The sequence below is a fragment of the Rhynchophorus ferrugineus genome, unplaced genomic scaffold, assembly GCF_030347505.1.
Source record: "Rhynchophorus ferrugineus isolate W39M unplaced genomic scaffold, kcgeb_rfMv2 rfM2, whole genome shotgun sequence".
Taxonomy (NCBI): Eukaryota; Metazoa; Arthropoda; class Insecta; order Coleoptera; family Curculionidae; genus Rhynchophorus; species Rhynchophorus ferrugineus.
This window is the reverse complement of record NW_027472581.1, coordinates 19,085-37,908: the sequence shown is the minus strand read 5'-3', so window position 1 is coordinate 37,908 and position 18,824 is coordinate 19,085. Positions and strand designations below refer to the sequence as shown.

Genomic DNA, 18,824 nt, shown 5'->3' with positions numbered 1-18,824 from the left:
TGTATTTCGTCGTGTATTAACTTATTACTTTTTGAATTATCATTTAGTAATATACATTTTTGAATAAAATTTACACAATAAATAACATACATTTATACTAAAATACAAATACGATTCATATATTGTTCATAAATATCTGACGAACCCAAATTAATTTGAAAATTATGTATTCTTTTATATTTTAAATACCTAAATTAACATTGTGCATCAATGCAAAATGCAAAGTGCCGTAATAAAAGTAACAAAGGATGTCCAGAATAATAACTATAACATATGACATATGACAAAAAGCTAGGAAATCATAGCTATAATTTATTATTAGGGTACAAATTGAGAAATTTATTGAAAACAATGTTGAATATGTATCAAGCGTCAATCATGTAAAAATATGACTTCTTCAATCAATTTTTTAATTTTTATGTAATGTTTATATCTATTCATATCATTAATAAGTCATAAATAATCAAAACCTATTTTAAAAATCATCGTATAAATTATACATTTCCTCTTTATCCATAAATATATCATGAGACCCGTAATAACCTTTCATTAAATCAAACCAAGTTATCGTGAAGACAGAATAACATTATAGCAATTTTAGGTAAGACACTTTTTTTCGTTTATGTTCAAATGAGTATATTAAGTATACTAATTTTACTTTGTATAGTTTCAGATTTAAATATGAAAGAAGCACTATTGGATGCGTCGAATGACCAAGATAGCAGCATTAGTTCGTCAGAAAATATATTTAAAAAAACAACAGATAAAATTTTTAATGCAAATTTGAATGAAAACGTGCCGTCGAATTCATTTTCTAGTGACAACAAAGAATACAAAGTAGAAATTGCTTGGTTAAATGTTGTAATATTTAGTATTCTTCATATTACTGCAATTTGTGGTCTGTACGTTCTTCTAAAGAGTAGTTGGAGAGTATTGTTATTTTGTAAGTATTTAATTACTATATTATTATAGAATCAATCATTTGTTGTTTTCTTTTTTAATAATGCTATTTAACTATTATATATCCTAGAGTGTTCCTAATAAAAAAATATGTATTTAAAATGATTTTTGAACAATCCATCATCGGTAAGTAAGCAAATTTGACACCAATTTAGCTGTCCACGTCAAAGCTCGTAGTGGTAATAAAAATTAAATACCCTATGTTATTTCAATCACGTTCTTGATTCGTGCTATTTTCAATTAATGAACTATTCTTATTTTTAAATATTTTAGTTTCGATTTATTTGATGTTTGGAGGACTTGGTATAACTGCTGGCGCTCATCGACTATGGGCACACCGTTGTTATAAGGCAAACTTACCGTTAAGGATATTTCTTATGTTAGCTCAATCATCAGCCCATCAAAACTCTATCTATGAATGGGTAAGAGAAAACACATAGTTAAAAAAGTGTGTTAATTTTTATTTGAAAATTGAATACATTTTCTTTGTATGTATTCCTCACTATTTTCCATACCGGATAAATAATTTCTTATCCAAAATTACGCAAGTTTTGAATTAAATACAAAATACTTTTTTAATTTATGCAGCCACCTTCATTTTCCAAGACATAGAATGAAATATAATGATATAAATGATATAGATATGAGACACTTTTCTAGCAAAGGCAAACTATGTAGTGAATTGTAGACCACTTCCTTCTAAAATAAATAATCTAAAAACATGTATTCGATAGGTACGAGATCACAGGGTGCACCATAAATTTACTGATACGAATGCTGATCCACATAATTCCACGCGAGGTTTCTTCTTTTCCCATATAGGCTGGCTGCTGTGCAAGAAACATCCAGATGTAAAACAGAAAGGCAAAACAGTAGATATGAGCGATCTAGTCGAAGATCCAGTCGTAAATTTTCAGAAAAAGTATAAATACATAACCAAATTGTCATTCACTATATAATAATTCGTTTCAGATATTTCTATCCAGTAACTTTATTTTTAACACTTCTATTTCCCGTTGGGTTTTTACACCACGTAATCGGAATAGGATACGGCAGTGCCTTCTTGATAACAGTCACTAGATACATATGGTCTCTAAACGTAACATGGTTAGTTAACAGCGCAGCTCATATTTGGGGAATGAAACCGTACGACAGGTAATTTTAAACTTACTAATACGCTTTGTGTTTCATATTTAAGTTATTAGAACCATAATACAACAATTCTTGCACCAGTTTTAGTTTTACACTTGATGATACGCTGAACTTTTTATCACCTACATATATTTTGCAAATTTTCTTCAACAATAACAACAGCCACTTCTTCGATTATCGGTGAATTAAACCTCCTTGTATGTTCATCAGCAGGTGTATTGTCAAGTAGATGACGATATTATGGCTCCGATCAATTTTCCGATCCGATCAATCCGTCAGATGGCTTCCGATTCAATTTTATTTTGGACATTTACGGATCGTAGTAGAATTCTCCTCGTTCCTGGATCATAAGAACACTGGGTCTGTAGAATCGCTTAATTTCATTGTGATGCTGTGTTTGATATGTATTCTTAGTTTAATCACCGCACTTCCAGTCATACTTGAACGTAATTGTGATGAATACGACTATTAACATTTTATATTTCTCGCTGGTTATCAATGCGGTGAACTCATGAGATTGACTTCGACGACCTAAGATAGGTCGTCTTGTCCTTAGCATTCTCAATAATAAAAGAAAATTCTCGTACTACGTACTCGTACAAATTCTCGCGCACAACATGTTTGACCTTGACATTGTTTAAGTATACTTTACCATAAATACTCGATTCGAAATTACCATTAGCACTTAGTTCTACCGTATTAGACAAATATTCGGTAATTTTAATTAGTGCATACCTATAAATACTTGATAGGCAACAAAAATATCAATCACTTTGCCATTTAATCTATGGATGACAGCGATTAATTATATGGGAAAATAAAATTGTTGTTTTTACTATACTCCTTGCAATTATTTCATATTTTATCGCCATATAGTCCTTCCCTGAACTTATATAGGAATAATATTGTTAATTGTTAGTTGCTACATTTTCCTATTTTTTGGGCACTAGGTGGAATTTATTTCGGAAATCTTCGACTCTAGATACAGTCAAAGAATCCATCAAATGATTCAAACTCTATAAAAGTTAAACCGAAATGCCTACATACCACACACCATTGATCAGAGGAAGTGGTATTTGGTTGGAACATAATCATCGTTATCTGCAGAATTAATACTATATAAGTGTTGAGAAAAGAAGCGTTAGCAAAACTGTAATTTTTGATAATATTTTCCTTCTTGGATTGGGGTTATTACTTTCATCCAAGTACTTGAAAATCTAATGCTGTTGAAATATATAATATCGAGTAATTTATATGCTGTCCATATTTGGATATCTCCTTCATTGATTCCCAGGTAATATAGTTCTGCAATGCGAATATCATCGTGGAGAATGATTGAATGCTGCATAACTGAATTATAGAAAATAAGGCTTATTTTGCCAATTCTTCTGCCCGTTTCCCATATTACTATTCGACTAAGACATAGCAATTGGAGACAATAAAATTTGGCAGTACTTCTATTAAACAAATAAGGCAAGTTATTTATTACATGGTTTATTTTAGGAATATTAGACCTACCGAAAACAAATTTGTTTCAATAGCCACTGGTGGAGAGGGATGGCATAACTATCATCACGTTTTCCCATGGGATTATAAAGCCGCAGAATTAGGAGACTACACATTAAACAGCACCACTTGCTTCATAGACATAATGGCTAAGATAGGTTGGGCCTTCGAACTTAGAACAGCGTCAAGACCGATGATCAAAAATCGAATTTCGCGTACGGGAGATGGTTCATGGAAAAACACCGACCAATTTTAAGTTTAATTACTTTATAGACATAACTATATGCGTAGTGTATAAACACATTGCTCGTAGCTAGGTAAACACAAAATAATTTAAATTAATAGATGTAATTAAATAAATTATTTATTTCAATAAATATATGTAACCGTTTAATTCTATAAAAAGTGATTAACAACGATATACAATAAATTAAATTTGTATATTTAATAAAATATATAATATTGGCGGTCCATTTTTTACCCTTGCATGGTGCAATTTATTCAGTCCAGGGCCTCTTTTAATTACCTATCCGAATACTGTTTTGTAAGTAATTATAAAACTTATTACGTTAGCAGAGCAGTAATAAATTTACTAAAGGTTATCGATATGGGATCCTTTTGTAAAAAAGGATCCCACATCGATAACCCTCATTGGTTTTTTTGTCACTTAAAAGTAAAATAAGAATATTTGCTTAGTAGGCAAAACCAGAAAATATATTACAACTATATATGAACCCCACTTTTAAAACAGATTCCCACGATTAAATGAAGTATTCTACGTAAAATACAACCATAACTGTTAACGAATATTTAAATTATTTTTTTCCGAACAGATTATTTTAAAATTGCATATCTGTGGTGATCTTTATTCAGTGAAGCTATAGTGTATTTGAAAAATAATATCATATACAACATATTTGATATCAAGATAGCATCATGTGGTAACTCAGTTAATAATCATTACGCATTGAAAATTGATATTCCAGAAGGTCATTCCACCACACTCTTTATCCAAGAAACGATAGATTGGTAAACTTCCTAGAAATTATTATCGACGCTACGATGTTATTTAATTATAAAGAAAACATCAAGCGAGGGGTGGAAAAAAAAGAAAGAAGAAACATCACAATGATACATGCCACATAAATATAATGACACTATATTAAAATAAAAATATAGTAAATCCGAAATAGAACAATTGAAATAAAAACATTTGCTAGGTATAATTATGAAGGGCATTAAGAAAAGTAAGATTCGAATACTAACAATTTTACCATCTTCTTATACAGGGATTCTACGTTATATACGTGAATAATTTCAATCACCATCAATAAAATGTTATGCCAATCTTAGAATTTGTGAACTTTTGGATCCAGACACGGTTCATTGACATTGTTATCACATTTACAACTATGTATTGTGAGTGCTATAGAGTCCACACACCAAACAATTTCTCTGTTCAAACAGACAATTAAACAAAACATATATGCGGCCATACAATAAAATATTAAACTAAATTAAACACACAATAATGCGTAGTCAGGTAAAACCGATAATGATTTAAAAAATGTTATGTAATTTGAATAGTATATTTTAGCTTATTCCTATGATAACAGCAAATAATAATAAAATAAACCTAGAACGACAGGTATATATTTAAATCAAGGACGCACGTGCAATTCACTATTAGAATGCTAATTTTGTTCGTTAAGGTTTAAAGTAAACATATTTCATTTCATATTTATCAGTTCGAATAATAGTGAAAATCTGTATTCTTAGTGTTGGTATATATCCACCGATCAAATTCTTCAATGATATCAGGCGACATGCATGCTTTATATCCACCAACTGATCCCGATCTCATGAAAGCGCCTTCGTACTCAATAAGTTTATATTTTTTATTGAGTTCGGTGACCAACTCGTAATTGACAGCTGGGTTGTTTTTCATGCTATCAAAGCTCAAATGGTATGTCAAGCTGTCGATTTGATTTTCCGTCAGTCCCTTGTTAAGGAATGCGGCTGTTTGTCGGATAGCGGAAGGCAGATCTTTCTTCATGTCTTCGTACTTCAGGAAGAGAATATTGTCATCATATCGTCTGTCCCAAAATTGTAGTAAATGTTTCCAATAAGGCGCGAAACAAACTGAAATAAATTTAAACTGTGATATATCACCTTTTATTTTTTACAATGTATATTACCTTTATTAGCTAAAAACAGTTTACAAAACTCGTCAAAATCACCAGTATATCCTTCCAGTAATTTGGCATGATGGTAGTACGATAAACAAGTATCTTTTGGATTTCTCGCCACGTATATTATCTAAAAAGCAATACATTAGATAGATCACTGAATTTCCAGTTTAATTAATGAATGGTATCAAATGATTGTTACTTCTGCAAATTGATGAATCGCATATCTTAAAACCAACATTGTTGTATCGACGCTAAATCATTATGTTGTCATAAAAAGTTACAAAAAATTATATAAAATGTTTTTATTAAAATTAACTTTCTTCAATTGGTCTTAATAAACGCCTATTCAGAAGATGAAATGAGAGTAATTAATATTTACCAATGTCAATGAAACAGTTTAATTGAACAATTATTAAGAAACAACACATTCGGATGCAGGATCGGAAACAAAAAGTCACTGATCGAGAGTAAGGGTTTACAGTAATCGATGTCGGAATGGATCCGGTCGAATATTTCTGGACTGATCTGGGGAAGAATATTTAAATATATACCCTGTAACTATTGATAATAATTGAGAAATGAGAATGAAGATAATGATTCAGAAAGGATCTGGAAATAGCAAGTAACAGACTGGGAAGTTCTTACACTTTTCTGATTATCATTTGTATATCGATCGTGCTATCGATACAAGGTAAAGTTAATTCATATTTCCGAAAGAAGTTAAAGAAGTTCTCATTATCATTGAAAAATTGCGAAAATTGGTAGATCATTCAAAAATAGCATTATTACGCTATGAATAGCATACGGATACAATAACACGAGATGCAGAAAGACAGAAAAACAAACGTTGTAATACAATATATTTACATTGAACCTTGCTTGTTTCGATTTCTTTTAATAAAAGCAAATTCAGTAGGCAAAATAATACTAATTCGTTTCTGATCCTGATATGATAGTCTCATTATTATTTTTTAACATATTAAGGTATTAAATGCAATTTTTAATTATACCAAACATATATTGAATTTACAAAAAAAAAACAAAATAAACAAAAAAAAAAAGATAAAACTACAATTAAAAATATAACGCATTCTTTAAAATTAAAGCAAAAAAATCAGAATTTATTATTTTTATTTTTTTTATACTTCTTACCTTAGGATTTTTGGCTCTCTTTTGTATTTGTTTTGGTAAAAGATTGTACGGTAAATGTGTCTTAATGCAAACTGGATTCTTTTGGTCTTTGACAAATTGTAGAGAATCGTTTAAAAACGGAGGTACTTCGAAGTCTTTGATATCGGCAGCCAAGTCTCTGTAGTCGAATAATGCCGAAACTCTAAAAAGACCCTTTAAGACCTACTAATCTCTAATTAAAAAAACACCCATACTCTAGAAAAGGTGATCGAGCACCTAAATTTATTTTCCCGGTTTCGAAATCGAGATCATTCATTATCATCCAAGCCATTTCTTGAGTCCAAGTAGTACCTATAAAATGAAACATATATAACCATGTAATGATCTTTTAAAAAAGATCAAATATAATTTTTACCAGTTTTGGGAAAACTGCAAATCCAGACATCCTCTTCATTTGTATCCCAATTAGAAATTTCTTCTTGCATCTCTTTAAACCGAAGAGGCATGGTGACACCATCCACAGTAACATATCCTTTTCGAAAGCGGCTAGTGAAGTTTTTCATTAAAATAGCATCGTATCTTGCATTCTCCATTATTTCTATAGTATCGACAACCATATTCGCGAACAAAATTCGCAATAAAATAATCAATATTGAACCACAACTGTAAAAGTACCAATACAAGACTAATTTAATTTTCCCATTCAATAGCAATTTATACAAGCACCACAGTCATCAATATGGTAGGGGCAAGTAAATGAAATATTCACTTTTATGTAATAGTATTATTTATCCGCAAAGATAAAAAATTAAAATCTCAAAAAGCTACTTTATATATTATAATGTTGTTTCTCTTTTAAAAAATGTATATTATATTTTTTTGTCGTTATTTCAGATGATTTTTTCAAAAAGTCTTTTTAAAAGTTTTTTTTAAAGAGCTATTATTATATTCGAAGGATATTCTCATGAGAATTGCTCTTGAAGCCGTACTCTAGAGCCGCAATTCAGATAAACATTGCTTAGTAAAAATATGCGGTATCTATATATTCTTATTTTTAATTATGTACATAACACTATTTATTATAACTATATCAGTAGTTTCATACAACAATAGTACTACATAGAGTAGTCTTAATTGTTTACAATCCACTTAGCGATGTAAAAGTTGCAGTTTGGATAAAGAAAATTGTTCTAATATAATAAAACAAACATTTTTACTATTATATTATAAAAACTAAACTATCGATTTATAAAAAAAAGTTTAACGAAACCTTTACATATAGTTGATGTTTTCCGCTCTTAATATTTGTATATTTATTAGGAACAGTTAATACAACGGTCGTTATACTTGTATACTTATGTTAATAATGCGAAACTTATTACATTACGAAATTTAAACTTACCAACTATGTATTGTCCAATTATCGAACGGCTACATATTGAAGTAATTATATCAGCATTCCACCAACGTAAGTAATTATTATAAACAATACCTAATTAACTAAACTGAATTTAATTAATGTTTTCTAGAGAAAGAAGGTGAATTTTTCGAATTTTGTTTATCTTAATATCACCACAATTTACCACAATTTGTTTGTTGCAATCATAATTATTTATATCTATAACTATCTTGAGAGCTTCGAGTTAATCCGCAATTAATCAATTAGTGAATTTTTAATTTTGTTTATCTTAATATCACCACAATTTGTTTGTTGCAATCATAATTATTTATATCTATAACTATCTTGAAAGCTTCGAGTTAATATACACTAATTTACTTTATTTTCACTTTGATATTCCATATAATTGTCATTTCAAGTATATATTTGCTCTCTCATCCGCTTTTCTGAGCGAGCTGTAAGTTCTTCAAAGTTTCCGACAGCTGCAAGTAGATGTTGCTCGAATTGTATGCTCAAATTATAATATAACATACATTTGTTTGATATATACAACATAGTTGTAGCGCAATCTCTGGTTACCTCTAGGTGTCTCATATGTTGCAGAGTGCTCAAAATATCTTACCAAGTAATACATAAAGGTTTGAGACTACATTTGTTAACCATCTTTGAAATGATTCCATTCTTTGAACTGTATAATAATGCAGCAGAGTCAGTAGTTTACACGCTAATTGGGTTTATTAAAACTATAATACAATTTACAAATATTCAGTCTAATTCTCTGAAATATTTTTAAAATAAAAACAAAAAACCTTATTATTTCGTAATAACATAATTTTTATTTATTGTATGTATTTAATAATCATTTCAAACTGAACATTTTATTATAGATAATATTACTAATAGAAATAATTATAACAAATAGATACTTTCAAGCAGTAGTTTTCGTTGATGACCTTAACCGATCTTAATAGAAACAACTTTACTCAAGCATGAATCGTTTTTATAGAACTGCGACGAAAGCCTTAACATTGAAAGTGTCATAATATTTAAAAACATAATGAATTAGTAATTGTTATAAAATGCCTATACTGCTATTGTATAAAGTAAATAATATCAAAATGAGTACGTGGTTACAGATTATTACAATCTTATTACATATGTGTTAGTATTTATTGAAACTGCCGTTATGGTATTAGAAAGCTGCTTGCATAGAAACTGCATTTGAAGAATTATTACGAAACAAGAGAAATGCAAGGAAATTTCTATTATACAGAGTGACAGTGCCGCCCTGCATCTAACGCATAACGCCCGTAATCATCATGAAAGACGCAGTGTTTAGATTGAAAAATTTTCAAGGATTTTTGGAATCAAAAACTAGCTGTTTACTACCACCATTTTATTCCGAAATGGCTAACAGAATATTGAATACGCCAATATATAAAGATGACGTATGGGTCATCAGTTATCCAAGAACCGGTAAGAATATATTGCTTCATTAATATTATTACAAACATTCGAAAATGTTTCCTGTCTTTTTTGTTAGTGAGACAACTCACTAATTAAAAAATGCCTTCCAATAGATCACAGGTTCAGGTATTTGTTTAATGTCGCATTACTTTAAACTGTACCATAATCAAATTGTCCTAGAAATAATTTGGTGACTCATAGAATTTTAATAGTGTCATTTAATTTAATAGTCATTTAATGTTAAACAACAAAAATTTAACAGCTATACCACTGATGTAAAATAAAATAACGGCACATTAAAAATTAAACAAGGTAACTAAACGAAAGATAAAAAAAGAATAGAAAGTAAACTGAGTTTTTATATATGCAATTTTATTACATTCTTGTATTTCAATATGTTTCAATATTCAAATATAAAAAGTAATGTAATAAAACATATAAGCTTCTCGTGTTGCTAAATACTCTCAGTGTCTACTAAATACTTTATTTTGTACATTGATGTCCAAAATTCCTCCAAATCTTTCACATATATTTATGTCAAATTAGTTTTTTAACTCTAAATTCCTACTGACTGAAAATTCATTTAGTTGATTTGGTTTGAATATTAAATAGCAAGAATTGTGATAGAATATATTTTATTTAGACATTAAGGTTTAATTTACGGGTTTTTAAGTTGGCGTTGTAACATTTCCTATAACTTTAAATTTTCGTATTATTATATTTGTTATAGTTTCTGGAATTTTAAAATGAAATTATTTAAATTTGACTTTAAATATAGGTTCTACCTGGGTACAAGAAATTGTTTGGCTGATTGGAAATAATTTAAATTTTAATCAAGCTGAAACGATTTTGCAACAAGAAAGAGCACCCGTCGTAGAGTGAGTATGCAGTACCATTAGTTTTATTTCTATATTATTTTGTCGCATATAACATATATAGTAATAATTGTATCAAAGTCTTTGTACTAATTTAATGAAGATATTAATCAACAATAATACTATAACTAAGTTTTTTATAGATCAACGGCATTTTTGATTACATATAGTGGAGAGAACGTGATAATGCCAGAAAAACCTTGCCTGCCTTTACCCCTCTTCAAGAAAACTGATATACCATTTGAGGAGATCATTAAAACAGATGGGGATGCAGTTGAACGATTATTTTCAAATTCGATTGACTATGTTGAAAACATCCCCTCACCAAGATTCATCAAAAGTCATTTGCCAATAGGTTTATTGCCTAACGAATTATTTAAAATTAAACCAAAGGTAATTATATTAGTACCAAATAGTAATCCACGCGTATAAAATAAATGTATATAATTTTAAACACTCCGTCATAATAAATATTTCTTAAAGTACGTACCCATTCTTAAACGAACCAACCTGCTTACGAAATATTGTTATTGAATGTAGTTTCATTTTGCACATGTCGATGCCAATTTCCATAGCCATTCAAACCTTTTGACCAAATAACGACACTAAACTAACGATATCACTAAACGATATTCATTGTCAAAATTGTACTGGCACGCCAAAACTAAATGGATCGTTAACACACATGAATTGACAGATTGGGATGATGATTTAATTATATTTTTATAAAGGATGATTAAACTGTTAAGGTATACACTCAATATATGTTTTACGTGATACAGATTGTAATGCGCCAGCTTTGCTAAAAGTTTTAGAAAATCGCTTAAGGAATTATATAGTACATAAAACGTGGATTACTTTTTTATGTGTCTAATATTAGCAACATTATAACAGAAAAACGAAAAACATTTTTAATTAACTATATTTTCAGATAATATATATAATGAGAAATCCAAAAGATGTATGTGTTTCATATTATCACTATTGCAAATTGGTTCATAAATTAAATCTAGATTTTAATCACTTCTGTGAGCTATTTATGAACGACTCTGTTCCATTGGGATCAATATTTAATCACTACTTGGGTTTTTGGAAAATGCGAGAAGAAGAAAATATTCTTATACTGACATATGAAGACTTAAAAAAATCACCTGAGGACATTGTTAAAAAAATTGGGATATTTATGGAGAAAATGTTAAGTGATGATGACATCTATGCTATTTGTAAATTTCTAACATTCGAAAATATGCAGAAAAATAAGTCTTGTAATTTACAAGTATTTGTAGACGCCATGGAAGAAAAAGATTATTACCGAAAAACTGGTACACACTTTATTAGGAAAGGAATCATAGGTGATCATAAAAATATTATGACAGCAGAAGTAATTAGAAAATTTGACGAATGGATAAAAATAAATACCAGAGGTACGAATATCAATTTTGAAAATTGATCATAATTTGGAAAGCAAGACAATATTTAAATAAAAGACCTTGATTTTAAACTGTTATGTATTTATGTCAGATTACAAGAATTTAACGTAAAAATCTTAAAATTTCAAGCTTAACTATTGAAGCGGAACTACCTTTGAAAATATATTCTTCCGGAATAGAACTGTCAAGGTTAAAATATATTTTACGTTATTATTCCTTTTTGTATCATTTTGATATTGTAAATAATATAATAATTACGAATTTACTTTATATTCAATTTACTTATAATTTCAAACGTTTAGTTATAGTTAACTTTCTTTGCTATTCATAATCACATTCTATATTTAATTCTTAGAAAAATATATTTTAAATTACCTTAATAGTTTTTTTTGTCATATCATATCTATATATACACAATCGAAAATTTTGTCTCCCTTTTTGACGAAAACGGAAGCACCGATAGGTCTAAAATTTTTGTCTAATATACTCTGGAAATAAGTAAATTCCAATAAAACGAAATAGGCCCAAATCCAACAACCAGGAATAACCGCCAGATGGGTGACATATTAAACAAATATTTTAGACTCTACTTCCATTGGAGCTGGCCCATCCGCTGTCCGCTCCAATTCTAATACAGTAGATTATTGACCATTTCTGTTGTATATAAATTTACTACAGACCTGTAATTTTGCGTTGTGACTTAAATTTGGCAGCGCTGTGCCAAAATGCTGCAGAGCAATCATAGAATAATTTTAAATCGGAAGATTAAATAATAATCTGGTTATTAACTTCACAAAATATACAGACAATAATCAGAAAATATACAGATTTCAATGATTTGTGCTTATGTTTTATATTTGAAATGGTATTAACATGGAGACTAAGAGAGTTAAGATATTAAACAATATTATTTAATTTTAAGCAGTACTGTTTAAGATTTTGTATTACATGTGGTTATTCCCGCTTTGTTGGTAGTTATGATTTAACGATTAAGTATGATCACATGAACTTACATTTTACATTATTTTTAGGGCAACATATGAATGTGCCCGTTTTATTGCAAGGTATATTCAGCTGTGAACAAAAAACACGAAAAATGTGAAATTTTTATCCTAATATAGATTAACAGAATTGCAGAATAACAGGAATCGTCTGTGCTCTGTTTACAAGGTGTTTAGATTTTCGCAAGCAGCTTTTTAGACTGAAACATCAATCAATCCCTTTTAATTTTAAGAATTTTAATTAATTTAATATATGGTGAACTCAGAACAGCTAAGAGAAATTTCTCTTGCTTAAGAAACGGGAGTAACTGATAAGGTTTTGTAGATATAGCATATCATTGTATTAGAGGTAATAGTAAAATTTACTAAGATTTTTCTGTAAATTCTATTAGCATTAACTTCTAATAGATTTCAGGTTTGATTAGTAAATCATTTTGTAACAAAGCTGTAATCAAATATGACAAGTAATGAATACAATAATTTGTACATCACAGGTTAAAATGAATGTTTTTGAATGAATAATTTCTCCTTTGGTGAGTTTTTAGTCCTCATGTGGGACACAAGGCAAATAGCGGTAGATTAAGAAAAGGCATAGAAAATAAGGTTGGCACGCTGGTGGATGCGGTTCCCGACTATAAAAGACTACCACGACGACGTCTCGTTCTCTTCTCTTTTCTCTACCTCCTTGTAACAGTACCACTTCCACAGCGCTACCGTACTTCCTTTACCTTAACCTAATATTAATTAACCTCCTGTCAATTCTTCCGTCGATCTAAAATAATATTTAACTTTGATTTCTATTTTAAAAATGGTAATTACAAAAAAACGTGTAAAAATCATGAATTGTTTTTCTTATCATTGATTGAAGGGAATTACATTTATTGATACTCTCCATAGTACAAAATTTGTGAAATAATATGGAAAAAGTATTTCACAACTGGTGAGTGAAAAGCTGTTTAATAATAATCTCATATAAAATAATTATTAACAACATGAAAATATTAAAATTGACAACTAATTTTATTTGCAACAATGCGAACATTTAAAAATGTGACAAACACATTAATATGTAAAAATAACCACCCATTAAACTCACTATACTCAATCATAAGTTCTTAGCTTGTTTCCAAAAAGAACCATATTTTCGACATAAAACGTAAAGTAAAACTCGTTAAACACAGTAGTATTATAGAAAGAGTCACTTACCTATATTATTCGTTAGACAGCAGATATATCACCAGTATCAAGGTGTTACTTCTTCAGTTTTTCCAAGATATGCCCCAAATGTGCTTGTTAGCAAGTTTATTTTTTACATTATAATTTGAAAAGGTACTAGCATAATATGCTCTTATAAGGACTATGGCTCTTCCATCCAAAAAGTTTTACACTTGTCAGCTTTTATTTTTTCATACTACTTAGCTATTGTGTCTGAAATAATTTAAACCCAGTTGACAAATATTTCACCTTTAAAATAGTAATAAAATATATACAAAATACATCATGCAGTAAATACAAATTCATACCTGTTTATAAAATTTCTGTCAGTATCCCTGACTGATTTTATTATGTGTAACTCATAGTGAAATTTACACATATACATTCTTTTCTCTTAGGACTGAATATATCTTCTGGTGACTTTGGATAAGTTTGTAATCGTTACAAAATTGTAAATGTTTGAAATAACTTCACGAATCTATAAATAGAATACTAAAGCCGTATAAACATAAGAGTTTTATGTTATATTCTTACCATAAACCTCAAACAAGTTGAATTTTAATATTATTCGTATTTTCTTCCTTATCATAACTTTATTTATTATGTTACCGGTCATACAATAATTTGATATTCTTTTAAAAACGATTAGACGGTACATATTATTTTAGCAATAAACATTGCTTTTTTAGGAAAAGAACACCACACGTACCTTCAAAAAATTACTCACAAGACATTTTATTTTGGCATTTTGGCATGCCATCGTGAAAAGTATGGTTATAAATAGCGTTCGGAACTATCGACTGAAAACAGTCGAAACAGTCGATAGTCAAAAAATAGGGCGGTTCGACGGTTTTTTTTTTCATGATTCAGACGAAGATGTACGAATTCTTGCCTGTATAAATTGTGAGATAGGAAAGGACGGAGATAAATGCTAGTAGGAGTTAATATTAAATGTGTTTACATTTTCCAAGGCTTGTATAACCGAGACAGAGATGTAAATATATTCATTAACGTGCTAAATTTAAAAAAGAAAGGAAAAAAATGTTCTAATTTCTATTAATTTTAAAGGAAGTAGGAATACTTTTATACTGAATGTTCTGTGGATTTCTAAAAAGGAATGGAAAATAACACCACAAATGTTTTATCGTGTTTTAATATATTAATTGCTATTTTTAAATAACATAGTATAATAAATATAAATAGTACAAAACAACAAAACCTAAAAACTAAAGATGTTCAATAAGCATAAATACTAAATAAAAGGTAAACGTATAGCTAATTGAAAATTCTAATCCATGACGAACCAAAAATAATCATACAATAACTACCAGACCCTTTTTAAATAAAAGTTTTATTTATTTTTTAACGGAAATATGTTTAAATTACTGTTGAGGAATATTATTATGTTCAACTTTTCTCCCGTGAGCCGATATCTTCGATCGTTAATTATTTGTCCAGATTTTGAAAAAACTCGTTCCGTGGGGACAGATGTTGCGGGTATAGAGGAATATTTTACGCATAACTGATATAATTTACGTAGTGTCATTTTATGGGCTTGTCAAAAATCCAGTGTTGTTCCGTGTTTGTGTTTATTACGGAAGCCAAATTGATGGTCTGGAATAATATTTCTCTCCTCTGCGACTAATTTTAATCTCTTAATGTTTAGTTTTTCGAAAAGTTTTGAGATGATAGGTAACAGGCTTATAGGACGATAAGAGGAGACGTCTTCTGATTTTTTCCTAGGTTTAAGAATAATGATTTGAGCCACTTTCCAAGTGCTAGGAAAATAATTAAGTCTTAGGATGGCATTAAATATGAATGTTATTAATTTGATGCAGTTTACTGAGAGCTCTTCCAAGATTCTTCCAGTAATTAGTATGGTATATTCTACTTCCTTAACAGTAAATTTCGTATGTGGCAGATCCATTTGAGGAGTGTTAAGAAAGTCAATTATGTTATTTTCTTCTGTTACGGGTATTTCAGATGGGTGCGGATTAAATACGGTTTTTAAGTTTTTAGAGAAAACTTCCGCATTATCTTTATCGTTCCTAGCCCAGGTATTGTCAATTTTAATGGGTGGATTATGTTGTTGAGGTTTTTTAATCCTTTTTGTTAATTTCCACAGAGAATATTCCGTTGCATCAGTTGGCGTTAAGTTTTCTAAATAGTTTTGAATTCCTTGATTTTGTTCCATATTTATTAGCACTTTCAGCTCTTTTGTGGCCTTGTTGATTTTTCTTTTGTTTTCTTCTGCTCTGATTTGTTTCCAGGTCTTTCGCACTTTTCTATTTTCAGCAATTTTTTGTTTAATTGTAGATGAAATATAAGTATAATTAAACTTTTGATATATCGCTCTATTAGGTGTTGCGTACCGTGCGGCCTCTTGTATAGTTTTTGTCATATTTTTAGCTGCTATTTCTGTATCTCTTTCTGTTTTGAGAGATAAATTTAGTGATAACAAACTCTCTCATATTTCTCTAAATAATGACCAGTTGGTTTTAGTGTTATGCGAAGAAGGTGATTTTGTTTTGTTGAGAATATTTGAGTTCACTGTTATAATAACTGGTGAGTGATCAGTTGATACATCGAAGCATGATTCAGCTTTGCACGTTTTGCTATCAACATCTTTTGTAACACAAAAGTCTATGGTACCGGAAATTTTATTTCTATCTGACGGCCAATATGTTGGCTCACCAGTAGAAATATGCTGTAAATTATGTGCCCTTCATTGTGGACAATATATAGCACTAATTGTTAATGGCCCATGCACTTCTTTAATAGTTACACTAGTGGCTTGTAAATATTCCTCGCTGAGTTTTTCTCTTTCACAGTGTTCTATGTTTTTACGGATAATTACTGATGTTTCTCCATGTGCTTTATCATCTGGGTGTTTTGTGTGATACAGCTTATATTTCGGAATTCGTAAATATTTTCTATGCGCGAAATGTGTTTCGGATACCATCATGATGTCAATATTTTGTTCATATAAAAACATTTTAAGCTCCCTGGCATATTGCTGGAGTCCATTAGCATTCCAGACGGCAATTTTGTATTTTTTGTAGTGGCTATCAGTCATTAGGCTAACGTGGTAACGACGACGGCGGGTAAATTGGTACTAATAGTACTTATAGCTTCAGTGGTGATTGGCGTTGTCTGCGTATTAGGTTGGGTCTGACTGTTGGTTACTGCGTGTGCGTATGAGATATGAGGATGTTATATTGGTGCTTTATTGGTGTTTTGTGGCTATAAGTTTCTATTTTCTCTAGGTGCTGGATATAGCTTTTCTTGCAACGCTTAATGGCATCCCCTATAATTTGCGGGGTGGTCACCCTCACAGTTGACGCATTTTACTTTGTCGTCACGTGTTTTGCGTGTGAAATTATTGGTCGCATATTCTCCTGCGCATTTCACGCATCTATTCAACTTGCGACAGTATGTTTTGGTATGCCCATATGCTTGGCATCTGGCGCATTGTGGAATGATTCTTTTTGTGTTTGATAGCTCACATTTAATGACATTGTGATTTTAATCGAAAAGAATGATATTGCGTGTTTCTATTGTCTAACTCTTTTATTAGAATTTTGAAATGTTCAGGGTCAAACATTTGAATCTTTATTGTTTCAGATCCGATTGTTTTTATTATATAACGACTAGATATTGTCTTGCGCAATTCATACAGATGTTTAACAAACCCTACCTTATATACTGTTATTGGGGGTAGCCTGGGAATTGCTTTTGGTTGGTTTTCTTTGGTGTTCTGGTTTTCTCCTGTCTCTTCTGTTAGGGCACTGAAACTATTGAATGTTGGAAGGGGTTTTTGAAGCCAATAATCGTTGATTTTCGTCTGTTTTCAGACTTATTGTTCTTCGGGACTTCGAAAGCGTTTTTTGTTTGTTACCGTGTTCCATTCGTGCATTTAAGGGGTTTCAATTATTGACAGTTGCTTGTTATTTCGAATAACGGGTGATTCAACTGATGAATTGACAGAAAGATGTTGTGGATTAGCCATTACGTATTGAAATTAACAATACAGATCACTTAATAGTTATTAAATGTTTAATTTAAAAAAAAAATTACGCGCGTCACATTTTGCTCGCTCGATTTACCGTTCCGAAAATAACAAAGAAAATTGGGAGAAGGTAGAGCCTTGCTTATAAAAAATACATTTTAAATTTCATGTTCAATAGTGCACGTTTTAAATCACGTTCTCACCCTACAATGTTTGAGACTAGGTTTAGACTTTTTGACCGGCACTTTTATGACACTAACAGTAACACAGATTTTTTTTTTGTAAAACAGAGCGTTCTGAAAGGAACGTCCGCACTCCACGGTGGTTAGAACAGAACTACTGAGAGCTTGGTTCGAGGAACATAGGTGAATATCCTCGAAGGTTTGGTTTGGTTTGGTTTGCTTTGGTCAGAGGTTTGGTTAGGTTTGGTTTGGTTTGGTTTGCTTTGGTCAGAGGTTTGGTTAGGTTTGGTTTGGTTTGGTTTGCT

At 30.1% G+C, this 18,824-nt stretch overlaps 3 protein-coding genes across 5 annotated transcripts; 2 read left to right on the top strand and 1 right to left on the bottom strand.

Moving 5' to 3' along the window:
• Positions 1–452: 452 nt before the first annotated feature.
• Positions 453–4,012, top strand: LOC143190885 (acyl-CoA Delta-9 desaturase). Of its 2 annotated transcripts, none has more exons than XM_076395456.1 (6): positions 453–601; positions 668–943; positions 1,234–1,382; positions 1,695–1,882; positions 1,933–2,115; positions 3,616–4,012. In XM_076395456.1, exons 2-6 carry the CDS (start codon positions 682–684, stop codon positions 3,872–3,874), a joined length of 1,041 nt encoding a protein of 346 aa, XP_076251571.1. In that variant the 5' UTR covers positions 453–601; positions 668–681; the 3' UTR covers positions 3,875–4,012. The 2 variants fall into 2 exon arrangements, with proteins under 2 accessions (XP_076251571.1, XP_076251572.1); XM_076395457.1 differs by having other exon boundaries at positions 528–601; positions 674–943.
• Positions 1,234–15,087, bottom strand: LOC143190884 (luciferin sulfotransferase). Of its 2 annotated transcripts, XM_076395455.1 has the most exons (8): positions 14,863–15,087; positions 14,637–14,806; positions 14,320–14,541; positions 7,357–7,604; positions 7,196–7,292; positions 6,963–7,143; positions 5,817–5,937; positions 1,234–5,760 (listed from the first exon to the last, which is right to left on the bottom strand). In XM_076395455.1, exons 4-8 carry the CDS (start codon positions 7,556–7,558, stop codon positions 5,363–5,365), a joined length of 999 nt encoding a protein of 332 aa, XP_076251570.1. In that variant the 5' UTR covers positions 7,559–7,604; positions 14,320–14,541; positions 14,637–14,806; positions 14,863–15,087; the 3' UTR covers positions 1,234–5,362. The 2 variants fall into 2 exon arrangements, with proteins under 2 accessions (XP_076251570.1, XP_076251569.1); XM_076395454.1 differs by lacking the exons at positions 14,320–14,541; positions 14,637–14,806; positions 14,863–15,087 and adding an exon at positions 11,173–11,561.
• On the top strand, positions 8,365–12,492 carry LOC143190886 (luciferin sulfotransferase). Its single transcript, XM_076395458.1, has 5 exons — positions 8,365–8,409; positions 9,614–9,816; positions 10,586–10,685; positions 10,826–11,075; positions 11,614–12,492. The coding sequence occupies exons 2-5, from the start codon at positions 9,660–9,662 to the stop codon at positions 12,130–12,132; spliced, it is 1,026 nt and encodes a 341-aa protein (XP_076251573.1). The 5' UTR covers positions 8,365–8,409; positions 9,614–9,659; the 3' UTR covers positions 12,133–12,492.
• Positions 15,088–18,824: the final 3,737 nt, after the last annotated feature.

Coding starts and splice junctions, on each gene's coding strand:
- LOC143190884 (XM_076395454.1), bottom strand. CDS start 11,261: ATGGCTATGGAAATTGGCATCGACATGTGCAAAATGAAACTACATTCA. Junction 7,293..7,356: donor TTGCAGTTTTCCCAAAACTG/GTAAAAATTATA, acceptor TTCATTTTATAG/GTACTACTTGGACTCAAGAA. Junction 7,144..7,195: donor GCTCGATCACCTTTTCTAGA/GTATGGGTGTTT, acceptor GGGTCTTTTTAG/AGTTTCGGCATTATTCGACT.
- LOC143190886 (XM_076395458.1), top strand. CDS start 9,660: ATGAAAGACGCAGTGTTTAGATTGAAAAATTTTCAAGGATTTTTGGAA. Junction 9,817..10,585: donor CATCAGTTATCCAAGAACCG/GTAAGAATATAT, acceptor CTTTAAATATAG/GTTCTACCTGGGTACAAGAA. Junction 11,076..11,613: donor TATTTAAAATTAAACCAAAG/GTAATTATATTA, acceptor CTATATTTTCAG/ATAATATATATAATGAGAAA.
- LOC143190885 (XM_076395456.1), top strand. CDS start 682: ATGAAAGAAGCACTATTGGATGCGTCGAATGACCAAGATAGCAGCATT. Junction 1,383..1,694: donor AAAACTCTATCTATGAATGG/GTAAGAGAAAAC, acceptor TGTATTCGATAG/GTACGAGATCACAGGGTGCA. Junction 1,883..1,932: donor GTCGTAAATTTTCAGAAAAA/GTATAAATACAT, acceptor AATTCGTTTCAG/ATATTTCTATCCAGTAACTT.